The sequence below is a fragment of the Haliotis rubra genome, unplaced genomic scaffold (genome assembly GCF_003918875.1).
Source record: "Haliotis rubra isolate DU_JTF1 unplaced genomic scaffold, ASM391887v1 Scf143, whole genome shotgun sequence".
In the NCBI taxonomy this organism is placed as follows: Eukaryota; Metazoa; Mollusca; class Gastropoda; order Lepetellida; family Haliotidae; genus Haliotis; species Haliotis rubra.
This window is the reverse complement of record NW_025765370.1, coordinates 996,188-1,019,967: the sequence shown is the minus strand read 5'-3', so window position 1 is coordinate 1,019,967 and position 23,780 is coordinate 996,188. Positions and strand designations below refer to the sequence as shown.

Genomic DNA, 23,780 nt, shown 5'->3' with positions numbered 1-23,780 from the left:
CTTACTCAGACTACAACCATAGAGCACATTGTCACAGAAGTGAGTAAGTGAATATAGTTAAAAACCGTTTTTAGCAACATTCCAGCAATGTCTCAGCAGGAGACGCCAGAGGGCTTCACACATTGTACCAATGCCGAGAAATCGAACCCGGATATTTGGCGTGACGAGCGAACGCTTTAACTACCAGGCTACCGTACAGCCCATTGAAGAGGACGACGGACCTAGGTCAGTTGGTAGTCAAAACAAAGTTCGTTTAAGTCATTACCAAAAAAAATCTTCTAAATATTGGTCATGGTCAAGAGGCATAACGCGCATAACCAGCTAACGCTTTAACCCCTTATCACATGTAAACATATCTACCGTATTGGCCTCAGCAAAGCCGACCGTGCACTTAGAGTCGGGTATTGGATCACTGACAGAATGTAGAAGATACACAGTATGTGAAAACTGTTGTGTGTATAATCAGTGGATCATTATTTCACTCATTTCCTGAATCTTTTTAACAGATAATATGTTGTCAGTGACAGGGCCAACAACGCAGATATCATACCTATGTACAGCGAGTTACTTTCATAAGTGTACCATTTCAGCTAATGATCATTATGCAGTCTACAAATAACCGATATAATCTGCCCATAATGTTTTATTATCACGTTTTTTTAATTATGGGTTAGAAGATGTCTCTAACATCCTATGAGAGAGAACGGTTGCTCAGAATATCAATCATTGGAATATCCGGGCCAGTATGAATTCTGTACAGCTGGAATATTGCCGAATGCAGCAGAGCAGAGCCCCCAAGTCCTCTCAGGGAAAAACAACTCTTCCGTCGTCAGATGGATCAATCTCTCAGATCCACGTTATTTTCCCGTGCGCCCTGTCCTTTCTACACATAGTGCGACCTCCTCCGTGGTGTAGTGGTTAGAGTGTCCGCCCGGAGAGCGGAGGGTCGCGGGTTCGATCCCCGACCGCGTCATACCAAAAGACGTTAAAATATGGTACTTGTTGGTCCCTGCCTGGCGCTCGGCATTAATGGGTACAACAAGGACTGGTCGGCTCGGAGTCAGTATAATGTGTCTGAGTGGGGTATTCATGCTTCACTGCGGCATGGTGTCTCAGTGGGCTAGCACTATAAAACCAGCTTAAGTCTTGGCTAGTACAAGAAGCCGCACATACACATACACACGCATACACGTCGTCATATGAGCGAAATATTCTCAAGTACGACGTAAAACCCAATTTCACCTCACCTCACCTCACATATAGTGCAATAGCCCTGTAAATGAAGACAGTCCAGCTGCAGATCTCTCAGGTGCTGTATCTCCCAACTCACACGGACTCCTTTTCAATTTAAATGGAGGCTTGATTTTTTCACCAAAAAATTATTGTTTCAGAACTTAATGTTAGTCTAGTTGGACTAAACAGTGTCCTAATTTGAATTAAAAAATACTGTGGTTTCATATTCATATGTCACCTGTTCACTTTCCAGCACAAAACTAACTTTGGAACCAAGCGCACAAGGTGAGATATATGTGACATGTAGTGTAATGTTTTGAGTCGCTGACCGATTTAGATTAACTGAAAGTTCACCGACATTTCTCTGTTTGAGCAGGGATAATCTACAACGCGTTATATAGTCTCCCTGGTTTGAGGTAGTCGGTGTCGTCTTATGATATAGTCTCTGCATGGTTACGTTAGAATGATTTGTACTCTTATAACATCAATATATCGGTGTACAGTTTTATCACAATAACAGTAGTCTACATTCTCTGACTGTCATGTTGTGTCTGAAGTGTGTAAGGGGAGGTGGGATAGCTTTGTGGTTGAAGCCTTCACTGTGTCACAACGAAGACCCGGGTTCGATTCCTCGCATGGGTACAATGTATGAAGCCCTTTTCGGGTTCCTCTATCGTGATATTACTGGAATATTCTTAAAAGCGGCGTAAAACCATACTCACCCTGAGCTGCGGTCAGGGTGGGGTGGGGGTTGGGGTTTGTGTATTGCAACATGATACATTCTGAGGCTTTGTGGATCTCCAGAGTGTTAGGGACGACATGCCATGGATGACACGTTTACTGCTTCCCAGAGGCCCTAAAAGATGGCCACACATTTTTTTATTTTGCCAGGGGCTCAACCCGAAATACCAATTGGGCGTCTCCCTGTACATTTGGTCACCTCCCAGGTGGAGATCATCTACACAGCGTCAACCAACCACGTTGTCATGTTCTTTACGCCTCACTCAGTAATATACAAGGTGTTTGATGATTTCACGTTGCTAAATTCTTATCAAATAGGTTGCTAAAATTAGAACATTGCGGGGAATTTTTCTGACTAATCCATTTCCGCAGTAGGATATGTGGTGTGTTTTTACATAAACCCATGTCGAAAAACATGGAGGCTGACGCATGGGCCGATGATGAAACGTGGAACCGTTCAGATGCAATGCAGTGATTGCAATGAGCTGTAATAACCATGGGTAGTTTCGAACACTTACGTCACATGAACAGCTGACCCACACTGCTTACTTGAAACTTATCATTTGACGAGATACCGCAAGAAACACCGCATATGTGATCGTTTAGGAAGCGGGTCACGCTTACGGCGTGGTTATGTAGAAGATAGCCAAACTTAACGATGTAAACAACGTTTGTGTATCAACGTTTACGCTTGTGAATATTGACATTTTAACATTTTAACCTGTTCTCTAAGGAAGAGACAATTATGGACGAACTGGCGCTCCAGGGGTTGGGCTCTCAAGGCAACAGCCTTGCCCAAAATAGGGTAAGTTATGTGAAGAACGATAGTCCCAAGTTCTCACATGCATGTTGTGTTCTACCGTAATCGTGGCAAGTTTTTGAATTAACTGTCGTCAGGTCATTTCCTCTTTCCTTTATAATCGGCAGACATTAGAGAAAAATATGACATATGTTTGGGGTTGAATTCAATTATGTAACTTCCTGGAAAATGATATGTTGAACTTTCACTTGAGTGATCCAAGTTAGGCCACAAATGTAGACGCTTGTGTCGTTTAGACGTTTTGGTGTGTATTAAAATCAATAGCATGTCCTATGGGGAGTAGTGCACTACCGGTGCACTTTTTCAGATTAAATAGCGCGCTGCTGGGTCTTGAACAGGCTTTCCCGGATTACCAACTTTGTTAACGCGTGACATGATTAGTGGATGTTCTACATCAGGACCACGAGCACCATCACTGTTAATGAGTACTCCTTTAAAAGGTCATTCTCACAGCAGTGCCACACCCTTCCCATTCATTTTTTGACGCCATTGTTTCTCGGACTGTACCGACGGTCCCGGATGGGGCAAAATGTGTTTCAGTTGGATGTAGTCAGATTACACTGCCCAAAGGTAAGGTCTAACCCTACCGATTGGAAAATGTTGTATCCCTCTAAAGATGTTCAAGCTCCCTATGGATTGGAAAGGGTCCCTACCCAAACTCCATCCCTAAGGGATGGAAAGGGTCCCAAACCCTGAGGACCCTAAACCCTAAACCTAAAGATCGGAAAGCGTACCTAAACCTAACAATTGAAAGGGTTGATTGTCTCAAACTATGTGTCGGCTCCCTAAGTTTCAATTGTTTGCCTCTGAAGAAGTGCACGTATTTGGAGGAAAGCACTGGCGTGTGAAGCAAGCAGCAATATAGCGAGACAGCGGGAGTGCTATAGTGCAATAATTGCTCCGCGTCCGGCAGTCATAGCTGGCTGGTTCTTCACCCAGTAAACTGCACTCTAGCCGTCATATGTACTGTGTATTTGCTTCAACATATTCTATGGCAAGACGGTGAACTCTTACAACATAATCATTAATGTGGCATCTAGAGAGTTACTAGGTGCCTTTGAAATTCCAGAAGCCAAATTCTGATCATAGAAAAGTATTGTCACCAACAACTGCCACAATATATCATCGATACTGTTTCGTGTTCAGATAAGATCAAATGTTAGAAGGATTACTGTCAACCTCTCATGCTTGAATTCTCATTTGAAATCAACCTGTTCTCAAGATCAGATTAATGGTAAATATGATGGATAGGTAAAATCTGTTAGTGTCTCTTTGAGAAAACCCATGAAGGGTATGTGCATATATAATGGTAACAATTTACTTGTGTGTAAAATAAAGCTGGATGCCCTTAGTCTGCTGAACATGCTAAATTATTCATCTGGCAATGTTCAAATTTGTTTCTTTTTATGAGATTTCAATCATCAGTGTGTATCTTTTTGCAAAGCATTAAGAACTTCTAGATCCTGTTGATATCATAATGCTTTAACTTGGGTTTGTGATAATTAAACCACTGTATTGAAAGGGCCAGAGAGAGGTAGGCAAGTTGCATAGAACTTAACTTCCTTCATTTATATATGAAAATATGGAACAAATCTATTTGAACTAAACATGGTTCCTTTAGATTTAACCTCATCAGTATAATGTAGAAACACCATGCATGCATTGATCAAAGCAACATCAAATTACCACTAGAACCATGTGTTCTGTTGGTGTCGCCTGTTGCAATATTAACACTGGCTGACACACACCGGACTACAGTGATGTGTGCCTGGTGTCGAAACTACAGACAGTGACAGTTATACAACGAGGATCAACTTGAATGTTTTCATCAAACACTCACCTGTAAAGATCCGGGTTAGAATTGGTCTTCAGTAACCCTTGCTTGTCGTAAGAGGCGACTAATGGGATCGAGTGGTCAGGCTCGCTGACTTGGTTGACACATGTCATAATATACCAATTGCGTAGATTGATGCTTATGCTGGTGATCACTGGATTATGAAGACAAGCGGTATCTATAGTGATGTCTTGTCTCACCAGGCCCTGCAGTACTTCGAAGAACTGAAGCAGCAGCCGGATGGATGGAAGATCTGTGCACAAGCACTAACAAGTGGCAGGTATCACAGGTACGTCGGAACTTGTAACATGCCACATCTTTTTTACTGCTTGATGTGTTACTGCTTGTCCAAGCTTGTCACATCTTTCACTGCTTGATACCTTTGTTATGTTTGTCATGAACAGGAAGGGGTGGAAATAACTTTAAAATTGCTCGTGTACTCCGGTACAGTGGCACATGTAAAATCCCTTGCCCTGATAATTTTTCCACTATACCGGCCAATTTTCTTTTAGATTTTCAAATAAACAACATAATTAACATTAGAAAGTCAACTGGACAGTCTGTACATAGTGATATACAAATTTGCTTGCCCGACAGAAAAAAACACTGGACTGGGACGTCGAGCAATGGGTTATTTCCACCCCCTGACAGGTCTGTGTGATTGTGAGCCACAGTGTTCTGTGAGTCATAAGATTATCGTGCCACATGACAGCTACCTGCCTAGATGCAGGTATGAAAGTTTGAGTGGAATCTTGATGGTTTGAAACAAATACTGCAGTATGATTTATTGACATAAATACATTACATATTTTTTTGTTTAAAAAGAACTATGAAAGTTATACCTAACTCTGTGAGTTTGTGGTTGTAATCTTGGGTACTGGTTCACAGAGCTAATGATGAAAAAAATACTGCCTATTGTAGTTTTGTTCAAGAGCTTCTCTGAAGATGTAGTTGTGTGTACAGCATTATCTAAGTTTGTTTGTCTTTAAGTGAAATGTTAAATAGTCCTCCATTTTGCAGTTTTGCCTGTAACATCATGTAGTGGTATAATCAATTGTTGTGTGGTGTACACAACAGTTTACAATTTAATAAATAAGTGCTTTTCAGATTTTGTTATTTAATACTTTGCTGAGGATGGTGTAATATGTTTCATGTTTTACATGATTCACAGTTTGTCAACTGGTTGTCGACTACTGCCAGTAATTTTAGAAAACAGAAAATGATCATGGCTACTTATGATATTCACCTGTGGAGATCCGGGTTAGAATTGATCATCAGCAACCTTTGCTTGTTGTTAAAGGTGACTAATGAGATTGCATGGCCAGGTTCCTTGACTTGGTTGACATGTGATCATATCCCAACTGTGTAGATCACCGTCATTTAGCTGGGATATTGTTGAGTGCAGCGATAAGCACATAAAATTACGTTATTCATGAGACTTACTACACAATGACAGATCACTGATGGCTTGTTCATGTCTGAAGTAAATTGTCTCCATTTGTATGACCTTTATACATACATGGCTCTAGACCGCCTCCGTGGTGTAGTAGTTAGAGCATCCGCCCGGAGAGGTGGGCTAGCACTTTAAAAACCAGCTTAAGTCTGGGCTAGTACAAGCAGCCGCACATACATGTGCACACGCATGCATGTCGTCATATGAGCGAAATATTCTCAAGCACGACGTTAAACCCAATTTCACCTCACCTCACCTACATGGCTTTAATATTTCTTTTCAGCAATGACCATGTGAAGTTCTTTTGTTTACAAGTTGTGGAACACTATTTGAAGAACAGGTATGTACTATATCACACCAAGTAGGAACTGTGAGTTAACATTGATTTACAGCGGCGGGGTAGCCTAATGGTTAAAGCGTCTGCTCATCACACTGAAGAAAAGGGTTCGATTCCCCACATGGGTACAGTGTGTGACATTGCTGGAATATTGCTTACATCAGTGTAAAACCATACTCACTACTCAATGATGACGATGATACCAAATAAATACAAGAACAGAGTGCTTCTAAATTGACAGATTGTATATAGCGATTCCCTGCCAACCTGATTCAGTTAGTGTGAAGTTAAATCAACCCCAGGGGCTAGTAGAGTTTCATCCTTTCAGAGTGTCTTCTTGTGTTGCCACCACTCAGTGTTTCAGTGAAGTTATATCCCTGATTACTTTATCATCATTCATGTTCAGTGTCGACTTTTTTTCTCGTTTTAGTTATGCACAGTCCACACAAGAGGACCACAACAACGTCAAGTCTTTCATCAATGCCTGTTTGCAAATGGAGGTAACGTCAACCCCTTCATGCTGCTCTCAACCCTCTTATGCTCTCATTTCACTCATTATATCAACAACCTGGTTTATCATGTCTGTAAGAATGTGACCACCCGTACGAGTCCCCAGGAAATATACCAGTAATATCCTACAGAACATTTTATCACTATGTTTTGTAAAACTTGAAATGAGGCTCAAATTGGGTTCTGTTGTTATCCTCAGCACCTGTGAAGATCCTGGTTAGAATTGATCTTCAGTAACCCATGTTTGTCGTAAGAGGCAACTGACGGGATTGGGTGGTCAGGCTCGCTGACTTGGTTCACACGTCGTATCTCAAATGCGTAGATCGACGCTCATGATGTTGATTACTGGATTGTCTGGTTCAAACAAGATTATTTACAGACCATCACCATGTAGCTTGAATATTGCTCAGTGCAGTGTTCAACAACAAACAATCAGTGTTATCCCCAGCTGAATATCAGATCATCTCCATCAGATGTTGAGAGATATTTAAGGAATGGTACACATTCATATTCTTTTACTTCAGGGAAATGAAGCAAGCCAAGGCAAGAACTTCCTACGCAATAAAGTCGCCCAGATTGTTTCCCTTGCGTTCATTGTGGACTATCCCCACCGATGGCAGACATTCTTTGACGACCTACTGTCCACCTTGTCTCTGGGTCACCTTGCTGTGGACATGTTCCTACGGATACTGCTGGCCATCGACAGCGAGGTGGTGGACCGAGAGATTGTCCACACACCACAAGTGAGAGAATAGATTGGGCATTTGTATCCATGACATGTACTTTCAGAGTAGTCGGGGTCAGAACAGATCCCCAGTGTATCTGACAATTACAATGTGTGACTGTTGATATTAAGTCATTGTGCAGTAATTGCAAGTTTTTAAGACATAATTGACAATGTTCTGCTGTACTTTGAAGCAGAATAATCTAGTAGTGACTACCAAAGTGAATTATTGTTGGACATCCACAGTTACGACTGTATCAATGCTAGATAGATCAATTTATGATGCTATGACGAGTGACATCTTGGCTTGTTTTACAGGAGACACAGCGGAACACTGTGATTAAAGACACGATGCGGGACCACTGTGTGGCACAGCTGGCCGACTCCTGGTACCAGATCATGGTAAGGAAACACCTTAGAAACACCGACAGATTCTGGGTTAAAACTGTTCTTTCACAGCAACCTGTTGTTGTCATGAGATTGTTAACGTTATCTAATATGATAGAGGGAATGTAGTACGTTTGTCGGTACTAGTGGACATGGGACGTTGTATGTTATGTTATCTACCATGATAGAGGGAATGTAGTACGTTTGTCGGTACTAGTGGACATGGGACGTTGTATGTTATGTTATCTACCATGATAGAGGGAATGTAGTACGTTTGTCGGTACTAGTGGACATGGGACGTTGTATGTTATGTTATCTACCATGATAGAGGGAATGTAGTACGTTTGTCGGTACTAGTGGACATGGGACGTTGTATGTTATGCTATCTACCATGATAGAGGGAATGTAGTACCTTTGTCGGTACTAGTGGACATGGGACGTTGTATGTTATGTTATCTACCATGATAGAGGGAATGTAGTACGTTTGTCGGTACTAGTGGACATGGGACGTTGTATGTTATGTTATCTACCATGATAGAGGGAATGTAGTACGTTTGTCGGTACTAGTGGACATGGGACGTTGTATGTTATGTTATCTACCATGATAGAGGGAATGTAGTACCTTTGTCGGTACTAGTGGACATGGGACGTATGTTATGTTATCTACCATGATAGAGGGAATGTAGTACGTTTGTCGGTACTAGTGGACATGGGACGTTGTATGTTTGGGGATGTGGTTTAAAGTCTATGATGGCCAGATATAAGAAGACTTTGTCTATTGTGTTTTCAGACAGGGTATGAAACCAACAAACCTGAAATAACCTGTGCCTGTCTGGACGTTGTGGGCAAATTTGTGTCTTGGATTGACATCAGCCTCATTGCCAATGACAAGTTTGTATCTTCATTGCTGCGGTTCCTGTCCTTGCCCCTGGTGAGAGAGAGTGCGTGTGACTGTATCCACGAGATCATCAGCAAGGGAATGGATCCTGTCAGCAAGACTAAACTTGTGGAGTCTTTCATGACGTTTCTAGACAACGCTGGCGTGCTCAACCCACCGGAGGTAAGAGCAGCACTTAGTGTCCAAACAATAAATGACAAACTGCTGTAATAATGATTACATTACAAGCTTTTCATTTCAAGATGTATCATCACAAGAATGTTATCTGCTGAGTAAGGGATGGATGATTCCAGGTTAGAATTGGACTCCATCAACCATTTTGGTCAAAATAGGCGACCAAGACACTGTTTTTGAGGTTACACACCACCAAATGTTTTCCCATAGACTTCTATAGTAACCTTATAATTTAAAAAAAAATAGACAGGCTATCAACAGCCATTCCATGTACACATGGGTACACTCTGGCCTTTAAACTACCATAAAACACAATATCTGGCCAACTTGTCCGGCTCGTTTTGCGAGCACAGGAAGCGGAACACATCAACCCCAGTTCCGCACCAAATGTCACCTACTGGAAAATATCTGTACACACAATAAGCATAAGTGATGGTGATAAAAATGACAGCACTAAATACTTAAAATTGTGCTCAGTTTTAATTACTGGTTGGATGTGCTTTTAAAAAACAAACATCTTACACTATTTCATCCAATCACAGCTGTCACATGTCTCTGTCTCTCTTGACTTGTTTACATACAGGTCTCGCGCAGGGAGCATGTGATACTGATTTAGTGTAGTGGAACCCGGATGGTCTCTTTTTTGTGACTGTGTTTAATATGAGACCTGATGGAGAGATACAAGTGGTATGACACTGGCCATTGTTCGCAGTTCCAGTTACTAGGTTGTCTTGATTGTGTTCATTTGACTATTTACAAGCTGGATTATTTGCTGATGATGGTGTTGTAACACATTCAAAAGGATTTTGTTCATCAGCTAAAGACGGCCATGGAACATAGCTTAGATTCTGGGGAAGAACATGATCCAAGTATGCCATGTTGTCATAAATGCTGGGATTGGGAGGATTGTTGGTCAGACACTGGTTTGCTTGGTCCAGACTGGATTGTGTTACAGAATGTCATGATATGGCTGTAACATTGCTGGCACACATACCATGCAGTCACTGCTGCTGATGGGGGCGTGGGTGTCCCAGTCATCTAAGCCGCTCAGTTGACTGTACAGAGATTCCTTATTTAGCTTCACAATAAACCTATGGTTGTGGGTTTGAATCCTGATGTTGCCTTTTTCAAGTTAGTCAAATCATACTAAATATGACATGCCTAATGCCTCTATATCTGTTTTGAAGGATGAAGAGGGGGACTTCCTGTCCAAGCTGTCCAAGTTGATCAATGGTGTTGGCATTGCATTGTTGACATCATGGCAGAAGTGAGTACTCAACTAATATTTTCTGCATCTTTTTTGTAGTTTCAGGAAATGATTATTAGAGTTTGAACACCAATTGAGTGGATTGTTTTTCATACAAACGTTCACAGATTCAGTCTGGATTCAGTGGTTGTCACAGTGTTTACCATGCTTACTGATGTGACAAACAAAATAATACCTTAACTTCGACGCCTGACAATTGTAGGGGTGTGGGGTGTGCAGAGTTACTTCCCCTTGCCATGCCAGATGTTCCCCTTGCCAGGTTCAAGTCTCAAATTTCCTTATTAGAGTTGTAAGATTGTCAGCACAATACACTTGTGTGCATTTCATCAAAGTCTCTGGTTACTTTCGTCTTTGTGTTACTTTGTGTGATCTATATCTACCAAGACACAAACCATTCTTCAATGACTATGTCCATTGCAGGTTAGCTAAGAGTGGCGATACACAGTCTGCAAATAACACTCTACAAGCGCTGGAAAGCAAAGTGCCGTACATGCTGCGGTTCCTTGGTGATGAAGATGACGATGTGTCTGGGGCTGTTGCAAACTTCTCTCAAGAATACATCAACTTGTTGAAACAAATAGCTCCTCTCTCGCCCAAACAGAGGGACAATATGGAGGTAGGACTTCATATATAACACTGCTTTGAGTTAACTCCTTTCTGCACTAATTGAACTACACCATTACTGATTCTACCAAGTATTCCTGTGCTAACCAAGGGTGGAATTCTCCTTCCTTGAAACAGAACTACAGTAATCTTGTTGGGACATTTCCACAATTCTGTCAACTTTAGATAGGATATTTCTCTCTTTATTTTACCAAACTAAACAAAATTATTAGGACCTGTTATGTTACAATCATTTTGTGTCCAAATAAAGGAAGTCTGAAATTCCGCAATTAATGAGCGAGTGAAGAAAATTTAGCTTTCAGGGCCAGCTGTTTCTATGGATATAGGATGTGGTAATTTGTCGCCGTTAAACCCTGTTGTATGCCAATGATAGACATGATTAAGTAGACATGAACCTCCTACTTTCTGCATCTACATCACATACATACTTGGGGAGAATAAACTGTCATGAGGTATTCAGCAGTGAAGGATGACAATCTCATCATGGGAACTATTCGATTTATATGGCCAGATGAAATGTTTCGTATATTGTCTGAAAATGTTCATACGATGTTGTTGTATTCTTGTATCTGGTTGTGCTGACATTGATTCTATTTCTTTGGCAGGGTCTCCTTTACACAATAGTCAAGAAAATGAAGTATGACGATTCTTACAATTTCGACCAAGAGGTAACAGATTTTTTGTACTTTTTACCATTTTAAAAATCTTAAGTCAAAGGTCAACTTTGTGTGTAGTGAACAGTCTCTATATTGGCCTCCCTGACACCCTACTTGACAGACTACAAAAAGTCCAAAGTACAGCCGCCGCATCGTCAGCCGCACTTCTAAACACACCCACATTACCCCAGTTCTAAAGCAGCTCCACTGGTTACCCGTGAGAGCCAGGATCCAATTCAAGACGCTGTGACTGACATGCAAGTCCCTTCATGGCCAAACTCCGCCTTACATTGCTGACTTGATCAACCCCTACAGTCCAGCCCGCATACTTTGCTCACAGCAGCACTTTGCGGCAGTGGGGTAGCCTAGTGGTTAAAGCGTTGGCTCGTCACGCCGAAGACCCAGGTTCGAATCCCCACATGGGTACAATGTGTGAAGCCCATTTCTAGTGTCCCCCGCCCTGATGTTGCTGGAATATTGCTAAAAGCGCGTAAAACCAAACTCAGTCAGTCAGTGGTACTTCGCTCACTGCAGCAAAACCTTCTCACAGTGTCTAACTACAAACATAAAACGTTTGGCTACCGAACTTTCTCCTACTCTTCCCCTGTCTTGTGGAACTCTCTCCGCTTTGACCTCAAACACTCTGAATCTCTGGATTCTTTTAAATCAAATCTCAAAACTTACCTCTTTGCTCAATATTATCGTCAATAGCCTTAATATGTTTATGCATTATGCACCTATTCATTGTCATTTTCTCAACTCTGTATATATTATGTATGTATTTTTATGTAGCGCCAAGAGCATGCTTATGAGCGTGGATATGTGCACATTATAAATATGCACTATTATTTGTTGTTATTATTATTGGTCAGGATGTCTCGAAAGGAATCATCACATCCCAATTGTGTAGATGGATGCTCATGCTGTTGATCACTGGATTGTCTGGTCCAGACTCGATTATTTACAGACCGCCGACAGATAACTGGAATGTTGCTGAGTGTGGTGTTCAATAACGATCAACAAAAAAGCAACATGGAATACTTTGTCTTGAACTGATTTACAACTGTAAGTTGTGTGTAATCCGTGTGTTTGTCACGTGATACAGGGGGAAGATGAGGCCATGTTTCAGGAGTATCGGAAACAGCTGAAGGTGATCTTCAACAACCTGGCTCAGCTGGTGAGTGCGACTTAAAACATTTTAACAACAATGGAGGAGGTATCAAGAAATGCTAGGTAGCTAACTGGTTAATGAGTTGGCCGGTAGAGAACACCAGAGTTGGAGTCCCCATTTGGGTCCTCTACATGGAGGCAATTATTGGGTACCCTGACAGAGTGAGGGGAATTGGACTGTCATATTGCACTTTGTAGCAGTAGTGTTTCGTCTCAATAGTATATTGCATCTAAAAGTAGTAATGAACTATGCCTTGTTGCCAAACAGTGTTAAAATCTGTAGATTGTTTGGTAGAAAGCAGCATCAAATTACCACTAGAACCATGTGTTCTGTTGGTGTCGCCTGTTGCAATATTAACACTGACTGACACACACCGGACTACAGTGTTTTGTGCCTGGTGTGGAAACTACAGACAGTGACAGTTGGAGAGAAACTTGAGGCTTTCATGAAGCACTTGGTGAAGACTACCAGACCTATAGTGTCACAGGTTGAAACTTGAAACTTTACTACCTACAACATATCTATCATCAATATCATGTTTTGTGCTTCTCAATATTTCTAAACACTTGGAAACTACAGAAAATGATACTTTGATACTGATGACGTCAGTATGAAATCCATGCAGTGCAATATTCATGATGGTAGGGATAGGTGCTGGAGGTTCACAGTGTTTGATTGAGATTCATATCATTGTAGTTTGAGTTCAGAAGCAATCAGAAAAGTTAATAAATAGAACATAACAAGATGCTGGTGATAATGACCGACCACGCTGCCATCTTTGAGACATGGATGTTTTTGGCAGAAGTGTAGGAAGTGCATGCACTTAAGGGAGGTAACTGAGAAGTCACTAAGAACTTGGAGTGAGTGAGTGAGTTTAGTTTTACGCCGCTTTTAGCAATATTCCAGCAATATCACGGCGGGGGAACACCAGAAATGGGCTTCACACAATGTATCTAAGAACTTTGAGGATTTGCCTTTTAGTTTTAAAATTACAGAATACATTTTGAAGGTGTTTGGCTAATTTATAACATTAAATACATGATGAAATCACCCAATATACAGACTAGAGCATTAGTATTGTGATACCTATCATGGAGAGAATGAACCTCAATAAACTGATATACCAATAATACTGTGTACCTTTACATCACTGACTGTTGACTTAGTTTTTCCACAAGTATGCATCCAGGAGTAAAATGTTGTTAAACACATTTATATTTGTCTTAGAGTTTTTGTTTTAGTTCCATAGTTACTGTGATTTTCTTGTTAATTACCAGGTATTTGAAGGATTTTCTGATAACAGAACACTATAGAACAAAGCTGTAACACTCAATTCTGACTGTCCCCTACATTGTGTCAATGTTTTATTTGTTTTGTAGAAAGCAGCATCAAATTACCGCTAGAACCGTGTGTTCTGTTGGTGTCGCCTGTTGCAATATTAACACTGACTGACACACACCGGACTACACTGTTGTGTGACTGGTGTCAAAACTACAGCCAGTGACAGCTGTAGAGCTGAAATTGCTTACACACTTACACACTGTGTTGATGATTACAAGTGAGGGTATTTGTCTGCCATATTGCACTTTGTTGCAGTAGTGTTTCCTGTATCCCAGTACGTACCACAGTATCCCAGTACGTACCACAGTATCCCAGTACGTACCACAGTATCTTGCATGCTATCTTTCATCTCTGTATGGCTGAAATACTGCCAAACAGTTAACTCACTTCATCTCTGTTATGAACTATGCCTTGTTGCCACACACTGCTAAAATCTGTAGATTGTTTGGTAGATAGCAGCATCAAATTACCACTAGAACCGTGTGTTCTGTTGGTGTCGCCTGTTGCAATATTAACACTGACTGACACACACCGGACTACACTGTTGTGTGCCTGGTGTGGAAACTACAGCCAGTGACAGTTGGAGAGCAACTCGAGGCTTTCATCAAGCACGTGGTGAAGACTCCCAAACATATAATGTCATACGTTGAAATAGGAACTTTGCTAGTTTACTGCAAAACTATAACCCATTTATTAACCCCCGCAACATGTTTTGTGGGGGGTATTAAAACGCACTCCATCCGTCCGTCCCTGCGTCCATGCACATTTCCAGAGCAGAACATTAAAACTGTTCAATATTTCTTCACCAAACTTGGCAGATAGTCAGGTCTAGTGGTGAACTGGTGCCTTTTGGTAGTTTTGGATTTCTGAGTATAATATATTTTTACGTTTCCATGACAAAATGGTTGCCACATGTCATCAGTTCCCAATTGCGTATATCGATGCTCATGCTGTTGATCACTGGATTGTCTGGTCCAGACTCGATTATTTACAGACTGCCGCCATATAGCTGGAATATTGCTAAATGTGGCATAAAACTAAACTTACTCACTCACTGCTATATACACACTAAAACATTTGACATAGTTGTAACTAACTGACATATTCATGAAGAGTATTTTACCATTGCAGGGGATATTGATGACTTTGTCTTCTTGTTATTAATAAACAGCACTTGGATATAAACAATAATGTCTAATGTTGTAGCTGCTTCAATCTATTTTTGCAGAAAGAACAAATTTAGTTTGAGCAAGAATTTGATATAGCCACATGACATCTACTGTGACATTTTTTAACATATAAATGAATAAAACAGACATTTAAAAAAAAAGTTAAAATCAGTATACAACTGGCCTACCAGCAGTGTTATAAGACAATTGAGCCTGATGTATGCAACATCAAATTACCAATGTCACAGCTTGTAGCATTGGTGTCGCCTGTTGCAACATGAATGATGACTTTACACTGATCAGACGGTGATACTGAACCCTCTGACGTTAGGAGTCACCTACACTCGCTTGGTTGTTGATGTGCATTCATGATGTGTGTCAGTACACTCAGATCATTCCAAAGGAAGGGTTTTACCTTCAACTACCATACAACTTCCCATCCCACCCCTTCCCCTCCAGTGTTGAGGGGGTGGTGGAGTAGCCTAGTGGTTAAAGCATTCATTCACTTGTCATGCGAAGACCCGGGTTCGATTTCCTACATGGGTACAATGTGTGAAGCCCATTTCCGGTGTACCCCGCTGTGATATTGGTGGATGATTTTGCTAAAAGCGGCGTAAAAGCCTGCTCACTTACCTAGTGTCAAGGGTCAACACAGGACTTATGAGGGTTCTGTTAAGTAATATAATGGTGTAGGAAGCTGTATTGATAGATTTGATAATTACTTCCATTAAATAGTTTATATTTCCAGTCAAGAATCAGGGATTATTTTTGTGTGTCCATCGGTACGTGGTATATTTCCTTTCTGTGTCCTTTCTAGACTCTAGACCTTAGTTCGTATTGAAGGCACATGTCTTATTGAAGCCCTGCAGTGGAATTAGATTTCTGAGAGTGGGAGATGTCGTATCCATGTTATAACATGTCCTGAGGCTGGTATTCGGCCCTAAGTCTGTACTAAGTAGCAGTATGTCCCAAATTGAAGTTAAAACCCAAACTTGTGTTGGATACCCAATATAATAAAGCCAATGCATTAAATAACGATTTGCTTGCCAAATGCCCTTGAATGTAAGAACTTGTAAGGCCAACAATTTGTGGGAGCCTAGTCTCCTTCACTGGGATCACATCGCTAGGGATCTGTACGACATGGTGGTTTGTTCTGGGGAAACTCTAATAGTTAGTTTGGTTGACTGACTGACTGATGTGTGTGGAATACATGGCTGTTGTCTCCCTGCAGGACTCGGAGCTGGTGATTGTGACGGTGCACAACATCGTGACACGGACGCTGCCACAGTGGGAGGCGGTGGAGTTGAAGGACGTTGAGATGGCCATCAACCTGCTGTACATGCTGGGGGGAGGCTGTGCCGGTCAGTAGAATAATGGGCTGGATGACCTAGTTGTTGGAATTCGATAAAAGAGCAATCAGTGATCAATTAAAGATTGATTGGAATAGGGTAGACATTATATAAAGTTTGTTTGACATTATAAAATGTTTCTCATTATATCATGCAAATATCAGAATTATTTACTGCTGTGTAACTCTGGTATGTTCTTTTGTCTACAGGCGTCTCAAGGACAACACTTCAGCGGCAACCTCGCTAAGGCTTCCGCCCTTCAGGAAATGATGAGACTGGTTAGTTGGCTTCCTTGATATGTTTTCTAACATGTGACTATCTGATTAGGACTCATCTCAGCAGCAGCAGCCTGAATCATCACCAACAAGACATGCACGTGCATGCAGCACAAAAACAGCAAACGAAAATACCACCCAATTATAGCTAAATCACTGTAGTTGATCTGGAGTGACAGTGAGGATTAAGTACAGTAATATGAAACCTCTTATGAGCGGTAGAGACTGCAATGCTTTCTTCAGAATACATTACATAGATGTGAACAAAGTTAGAAGAGTGTCTTGTAAATCTCTCTGTGCACTAGAGTTTGGTAGACTTTCTGACGTGATTACTGCGAGGTTTGTTTAACCTGGTGTTGTTTGTGTGTGTCTCCAGCTGATCACCAGCCGCGTGAGCTGCAGTGGACATGTCATGATACAGCTCCAGTTCTTTGAGACCGTCGTCCGATATGACAAGTTCTTTAGCTGCGAACCAGATCACATCCCAGAGGTTCTGGTAAGTTGAATCACAACATTTACATCTGTACTCCAGTCAGCCATTATGTATTTCCGAAGTCAGCTTTGTGATGCATTAGCCTAAGTGTCTGAGTGCTGGATCTACAGCCGTGTTATCACTAATATTTCCTGGTGGCCCTGAGGTTGATTCAAACGATAAGGTTATCAGTGTGATTATGATGGACGTCTTTCCTGCAAGTTGTCCATACAGTTCTGACACAATCAACAGGTGTTACAAGGGACTCCTTACCATGATTCAGATGTTATGTTAGAATAACATGGTTGAGGAGCCTGGAGTCAAAGTCTTCTGCTAGAAATATGCTAGGGGTGGATACAACTTTTGGAGAAAGGGGGATGCACACTTCATTTTCCATTTCAATGGTCATTTAATAAACTTTCAGGACAGGTGGGTGGGGGTTGCGCACCCCTGCACCCCCCACTGGATCCATCTATGCCCCCTTAGTTGGATGTCTCCTTCATGTACTGGTTGTTTTCAGATGGCGTTTTTAGATGAGAGGGGGTTCCGCAACCAGTCTCCGAAAGTCCGTAGTCGCACGTCATACTTATTTTCAAGATTCATCAAGGGATTAAAGTAAGTTTCACACAAATCTTGTTATGAATGAAAGATAGTTCCTGTTTTAAGATTTTATTCACTTTATTCCTAGAAATATTGGGGATTAATGATGTCAAAACAGTACATCATTACATAATACTGACATGGTTAGTGAATAATATTGACATGGATAACAGAAGTTGACAAGACTGTATTTAATGTGTCTGTGTCCCTCAGAGGCCACATGCAGCCCTACCTGGAGGACGTCCTCAAACGGCTCCAGGACCTCCTTGTCCTCAACACCCCGGACAACGGCTACTTGCACCTCCTGTCGGACGATGACCAGCTGTTTATGTATGAGTCAGCTGGTATACTCGTCGTCTCCAGCACCCTGGCACCAGAGGTCAGTATGATAATATGTGCCATGTCACAAGAGTTGTCAGAAACTTCCTAAAACATTTTGATCTGTGTTCTGTTTAGTGTCTCCGACAGATGTATAAACAAGGCTGCTGACACTGAAAAAATGTCATGTTGGCATTTTTATCTGTTTGGTTTATGAATGTCTTCTAATAAATTCAAGAAATGCAATTATTTCTATAAATCAGCAACATTGCCTTTTATGTGGTTGGATGAAACCCTTTCTTGTTAACAATCACTGATTTTATGCTCATGCACTTGCCTTTTTGTTATGTTGGGCTATTTGCACCAGAGATGAATAAAATAAGTTTCTTGTGTTTCCAGAAGAAACAAGTGCTGATGAAAAATCTCTTGGCACCAATTGCGAACAAATTTGAAGAGTTGCTGACAAAGCTGTACACTGAGACGGATGAGTCCCGTAGACTGTTGTATGCTAGATGTATTTCTACCGCCATGTCTTTAGCAAGGTGAGATCGATAAATAGCTCCGCACCACTTAGGAATGGAGCATGTATGATTTGGGAGTGGTTATTTTCATATAATTTCTTGCCATGAATAAGCTTAAATGTTTTCACCTTCAGCACTTTCTTTAGGAAACAATTTTCACAGTTTGCTGTGCAGAGTTGTTGTGCCTTGGATCCGTAATTGGCTCTGATTTTGATTGAGTTCTTGTCAGCTCCAAACCTGTACTTCCTATGAATGGTGCCAGTGCAGACTTTCCTCTCATGCTAAGCTTTCAGACCATGATCTAACTGTTGTACTGTTCATTTACTCACTTACTAAACCCACTCTCTCCCTTTCATCCTGTGTGAAGCCCATTTCTGGTGTCCCCCGCCGTGATATTGCTGGAATATTGCTAAAAGCATCAAAAACCTCACTCACTCTCTTCCATCCAGCCGTGCCAGCAAGGGTTTCTCCAGCCAGCAGACAATGAAGCAGAGCGGCTGCATTGCAGCATTCACGGAGCTGCTGAAGCTGTTCCTGAGTGCGCTTAACACGCCCGTGCACCGCCAGCTGATCCACATGGGTGTGCGGCAGTACCTGCACCGGATGGTGGTGTGCATGGAGGACGAGATCCTGCCCTTCATCCCCATCACACTGGAGCACCTCCTGAAGCAGCCCGAGGCCAAGGAGATGTACGACTTCATCCCACTCATGAATCAGCTCATCATGAAGTTTAAGGTGAGTTCATGTTGCCATAGCAACCAGTAGAGAACATGCAATGATATATTATCAGGAGACTCAACATCAGAATAGGTCCCTAGTAGCCTGAGGGGGGTTCACTTCATGACTTGGTTCATTGTGTGTCATTGGAATTTAACAGCAAGGAATTTTGTGACTCCACTACAGATGTATGCTGTATTGCTTGTCTGCTTGTCAGTTGTCTACATTGTTTGGAACCATTTAGACATGCTACTTATTGCTTGATTTGGAATCTCCCATGGGGATTTGGGATTGTAATATTTCCCATCAATCACGGCCAGTCATAAGAACTGACTTTATGAAGGTGAAGGTCAGATTTGGTGACTTCTTTGACTTACTGTTATAGCTGACATCTTTAGTAATGGTTTGATCGCTTCTTTGGATTGGCTCAGGCTTAATTATTTTTACGCTACCGACGTGTATTTTGTGCAATGAGTATTGGTGAGTGCACCATTAAACTACAAACAAAACATAATCATTAACCCTGATATCTGATTTACTGTTGTTTCAGTCCGCCATTGGGCCGTTCCTGAGCGAGGTATTCATGCCGTTTGTGACGACGATCTTTCAAGTTCTGTCATCTCCGGCTGATGAGCGAGATCAGGAGGTGAGGGAAGAGAGGAAACTGCTGCAGCGAGGATACTACCAGTTCCTGTCCACCATCGTTACCCATGATGCACTAGAAGTCCTCAAAACTCAAGGTACGAACCCAGTATTCCACACAGCAGGAAGTGTTGTACAGTCATTGTCACTTACACAGAGAGAAGACATAAGTAGACATGCAGCCCAGTATTCAGCTCCTTAAAATATGTCTGCTATTTTAAGTTGTATGAGGTACATTTGAACCCCTGTCTGAAGCTCAGATATATTGAATTCTTGGTTGTGGCCCCAACCCAAGGCCTGTCCCGGCAAACACTTACTACATTTCCTACCATCTTAACTTAGAAGTGTTGGACCAGATACATCAATTGTCACGCCGACGACCCGGGTTTGAATCCCCACATGGGCACAATGTGTGAAGCCCATTTCTGGTGTCCCCCGCCGTGATGTATTGCTGGAGTATTGCTGAAAGCGGCGTAAAACCAAACTCAGTCAGTCAGTCAGACTAATTATTATGCATTTTAAAGTTACTACATTTATTATTCCTGTCTCAGGTATAATGCTTCTTTATATATCAACCTGGGGGGTGGCACAATTGATCCCCAGCCCGCCCTCTGCTGCAGCCCCAGCCCGTCCCTCTGCCCCAGCCCCAGCCCCTCAGACTCAGACCCAGCCCCTCAGCCCCAACCCCAGCCCCAGCCCCAGTCCCTCAGACCCAGCCTGTCCTTCTGCCCCAGCCCCAGCCCCAGCCCCAGCCCCTCAAACCCAGCCCCTTAGTCCCAGCCGCAGCCCAAACCCGTCCCTCTGCCTTCTGCCCCAGACCTAGCCCCTCAGACCCTCAGTCCCCAGCCCGTCCCTCTGCCCCAGCCCTTCAGACCCAGCCCCTCAGCCCCAGCCCGACGCTCTGCCCCAGCCCCAGACTCTCAGACCCTCAGTCCCAGCCTGTCCCTCTGCCCCAGCCCTAGCCCTTCTGCCCCAGCCCCCAGCCCCAGCCCCTGTCCCTCTGCCCTAGCCCAGCCTCAGCCTCAGCATGAACCGCCCCAGCCCCTGGCCAAGGCCCAGCCCGAGCTCCACACTCATCCACATCACCATCCCCCAACACACTGACACGCAAGCCGACTAACATGTATGATCATTCATGTGGCCATTCTCCAACATAAAATGAAATCACTGAATCTTAAGTAATGTCTCTTGTAAGTGAGTAGAGTATTGACTGGTCTCACATTCCCAGATTTTATTAGGTATAGCTGATATATGGTGTCGCCCAGTCTTTACAGCTTCTGTTGATTCAGAAAGTATCACAAGAGTACAGGGACTTCAGTATATAACATGGCGGTGTTGTTCCAGACATGCAGAACCTGAACCAGGTGTTGATGTCCGTCGTCCAGGGCGCCGTGGAGATGCCTGATCCTCAGGTAAGTGCTGAGTTAAACAATCTAGACCAGTTGTCAGACACTGATCTGTAGAGGCATTGTGGTCGGGCACTTGGAACTGCAGGTCTCTATTCAGGATTACTTCCCTTAGGTATGACAGGATCAGCCTGAATTAACGATATCACCTTGATAATGATCCTCAGTTTGTCAGACTTGGAGCTATCTGCCATGACATATACTGTACAGTGGTATTTCAGAACTAATATCTGATCTAACCCTGCACTATACTTGACACATTGATGGAGCAACATCAAATTACCACTAGAACCGTGTGTTCTGTTGGTGTCGCCTGTTGCAATATTAACACTGACTGACACACACCGGACTACACTGTTGTGTGCCTGGTGTGGAAACTACAGCCAGTGACAGCTGTGGAGCAACTCAATATCTCATGTTATTGATCATGTTGACTCTTCAGGTATTGCATTTGTTGACCAAAATATTCGCATGAAAAAATGAAGGTCCATTTTAACAAAGCTTAGTGCTAATGTGAATGTAATTCCCACATGGATGTCAGCATTCGTTTATTTTTGTCCTCTGTTCAATTTCAGAGCCAGAAATTGTGCTTCAACATCTTGAAGAAACTCATCGATGCGTGGGGTGAGTTGAGAGTTTCCACGTGTTGAAGAGATTGTTGTTTAAATGCTTGATATACCATTTTACCATCGAAAATACCAGGGCAGAAGTTTGCATCAAACTGTGTTTAAGTCCTTGGAAATGACGTTATTAATGAACATAAGACATCCTATTTGTGTGAAGACCTCAGTGTGTTAATCTGTACAGGATTGTGCTGTACCTCTGGGGTCACTTGTAGCTGTACAGCAGTACTCTAATTTAACCTCCAACAAAAAAATTTCTTTGAAAAGTGAAAACAGTTGTTTGTATGAACTCTGAATTTTTGCAAGTCATGTGACTGGGTACAATGACCCACCTTAAATCATGTCCCTGATGTTGCTGTGCTCCAATTTTAGTTCCCAGTAATGATATTTGAAACAGTGTTAAGAACTGAAACCAATACCTCCTACACTGCTGTTGTCATATGGGAATTAGGTTTTTGAACATCATACAGATTTGGACGGCCATGTTTATCATGATTACTTGTGTTGTGACGAGGAGTGAGCATCACAAAAAGTCAGATGATGTCTGTTTTGCAGCCATTGTCTAAGATTGGGCCTCTCTTTCAGGTGGTAACAATGGCATTGTGGGATTCCTTGACTTCCTGTACAAGAGTATAATTCCCGCATGTTTCCTGGCACCGATGAAACCAACCTTTGACCTCACGGATGGTCAAACAGCACTAGTGAGTTTACAGTCCGATGTTATATATCATACATTCTTTTTCATAAAGATCTTCCTTGGGGTACATATATGCATTTTCTGTGACTGAAAATGTCATGTGACAGTTGTAACAATGTTTTAATAAAAGATTGTACAATAAATAAAAAAAGCCTTTTTATTGAGTATACGGCCCCCCACTACGTGGAGTTACCTCCCTTACCATGCATGCATGGCCAACCAGGTAAGCACCCTCGCCCAAATTATCATTCCTTCTGCTGTTGTGTCCCCTGCCATGCCAGAAAATGTGACTAATCCCAGTTTGCAATATCTTATACCCAGGTTTGTCAGCACCATTCTGATACTTGTGGGTTCACCAGAGGGGACCTGTGTCATTTCAGTGTTCCTTCAAAATCAAGCTGACAACTGTAATATAACAGAAATACTTTTCAAATTTGGAGAAAACTGAACAAATTCTTCTACTCAGTTCCTTTTGTGGTTACTGCCACTCACTCACTCACTCAATCACTCACTGTTGCTGTTTCAGGCTCTGGGTGAATGTGCCATGTGCTTGAAGAGCATTTTTGACAAGAGGGTAGGTTCAGTAATATCTTCTTACCTGAATGGAGTATAAACATATAAACCCACAAAACAGCAGTTATATTTTTTCCTTATCCTGACTCATGCTCTTTTGCTTGTCCCCTTCCTCTTGCGAACATAGTGGAACACTTGTATCTCCTTAATTGAAGCTCCCTTCAATGTAAAATCACTAATTGGTACTCACCCACGAGTTACCTCCCCTGCCGTAAGCGCGGGAACAGGTGTCGCCACCCTCTGGCCTC

The 23,780-nt window shown here is 42.2% G+C and overlaps 1 protein-coding gene across 1 annotated transcript; it reads left to right on the top strand.

The window, feature by feature from the left end:
* Positions 1-2,388: 2,388 nt before the first annotated feature.
* Positions 2,389-23,576, top strand: LOC124269217 (exportin-T-like). Its single transcript, XM_046704233.1, is given in 24 exon segments — positions 2,389-2,779; positions 4,832-4,917; positions 6,365-6,421; positions 6,849-6,918; positions 7,453-7,671; positions 7,971-8,054; positions 8,830-9,099; positions 10,299-10,378; positions 10,799-10,994; positions 11,608-11,670; positions 12,764-12,835; positions 16,571-16,684; positions 16,686-16,700; positions 16,898-16,966; positions 17,340-17,459; positions 17,956-18,050; positions 18,249-18,414; positions 18,753-18,895; positions 19,324-19,609; positions 20,142-20,331; positions 21,578-21,645; positions 22,215-22,263; positions 22,848-22,963; positions 23,486-23,576. Coding segments are annotated over 24 exon segments (2,775 nt in total). The 5' UTR covers positions 2,389-2,719; the 3' UTR covers positions 23,573-23,576.
* The last annotated feature ends 204 nt before the right edge of the window (positions 23,577-23,780 follow it).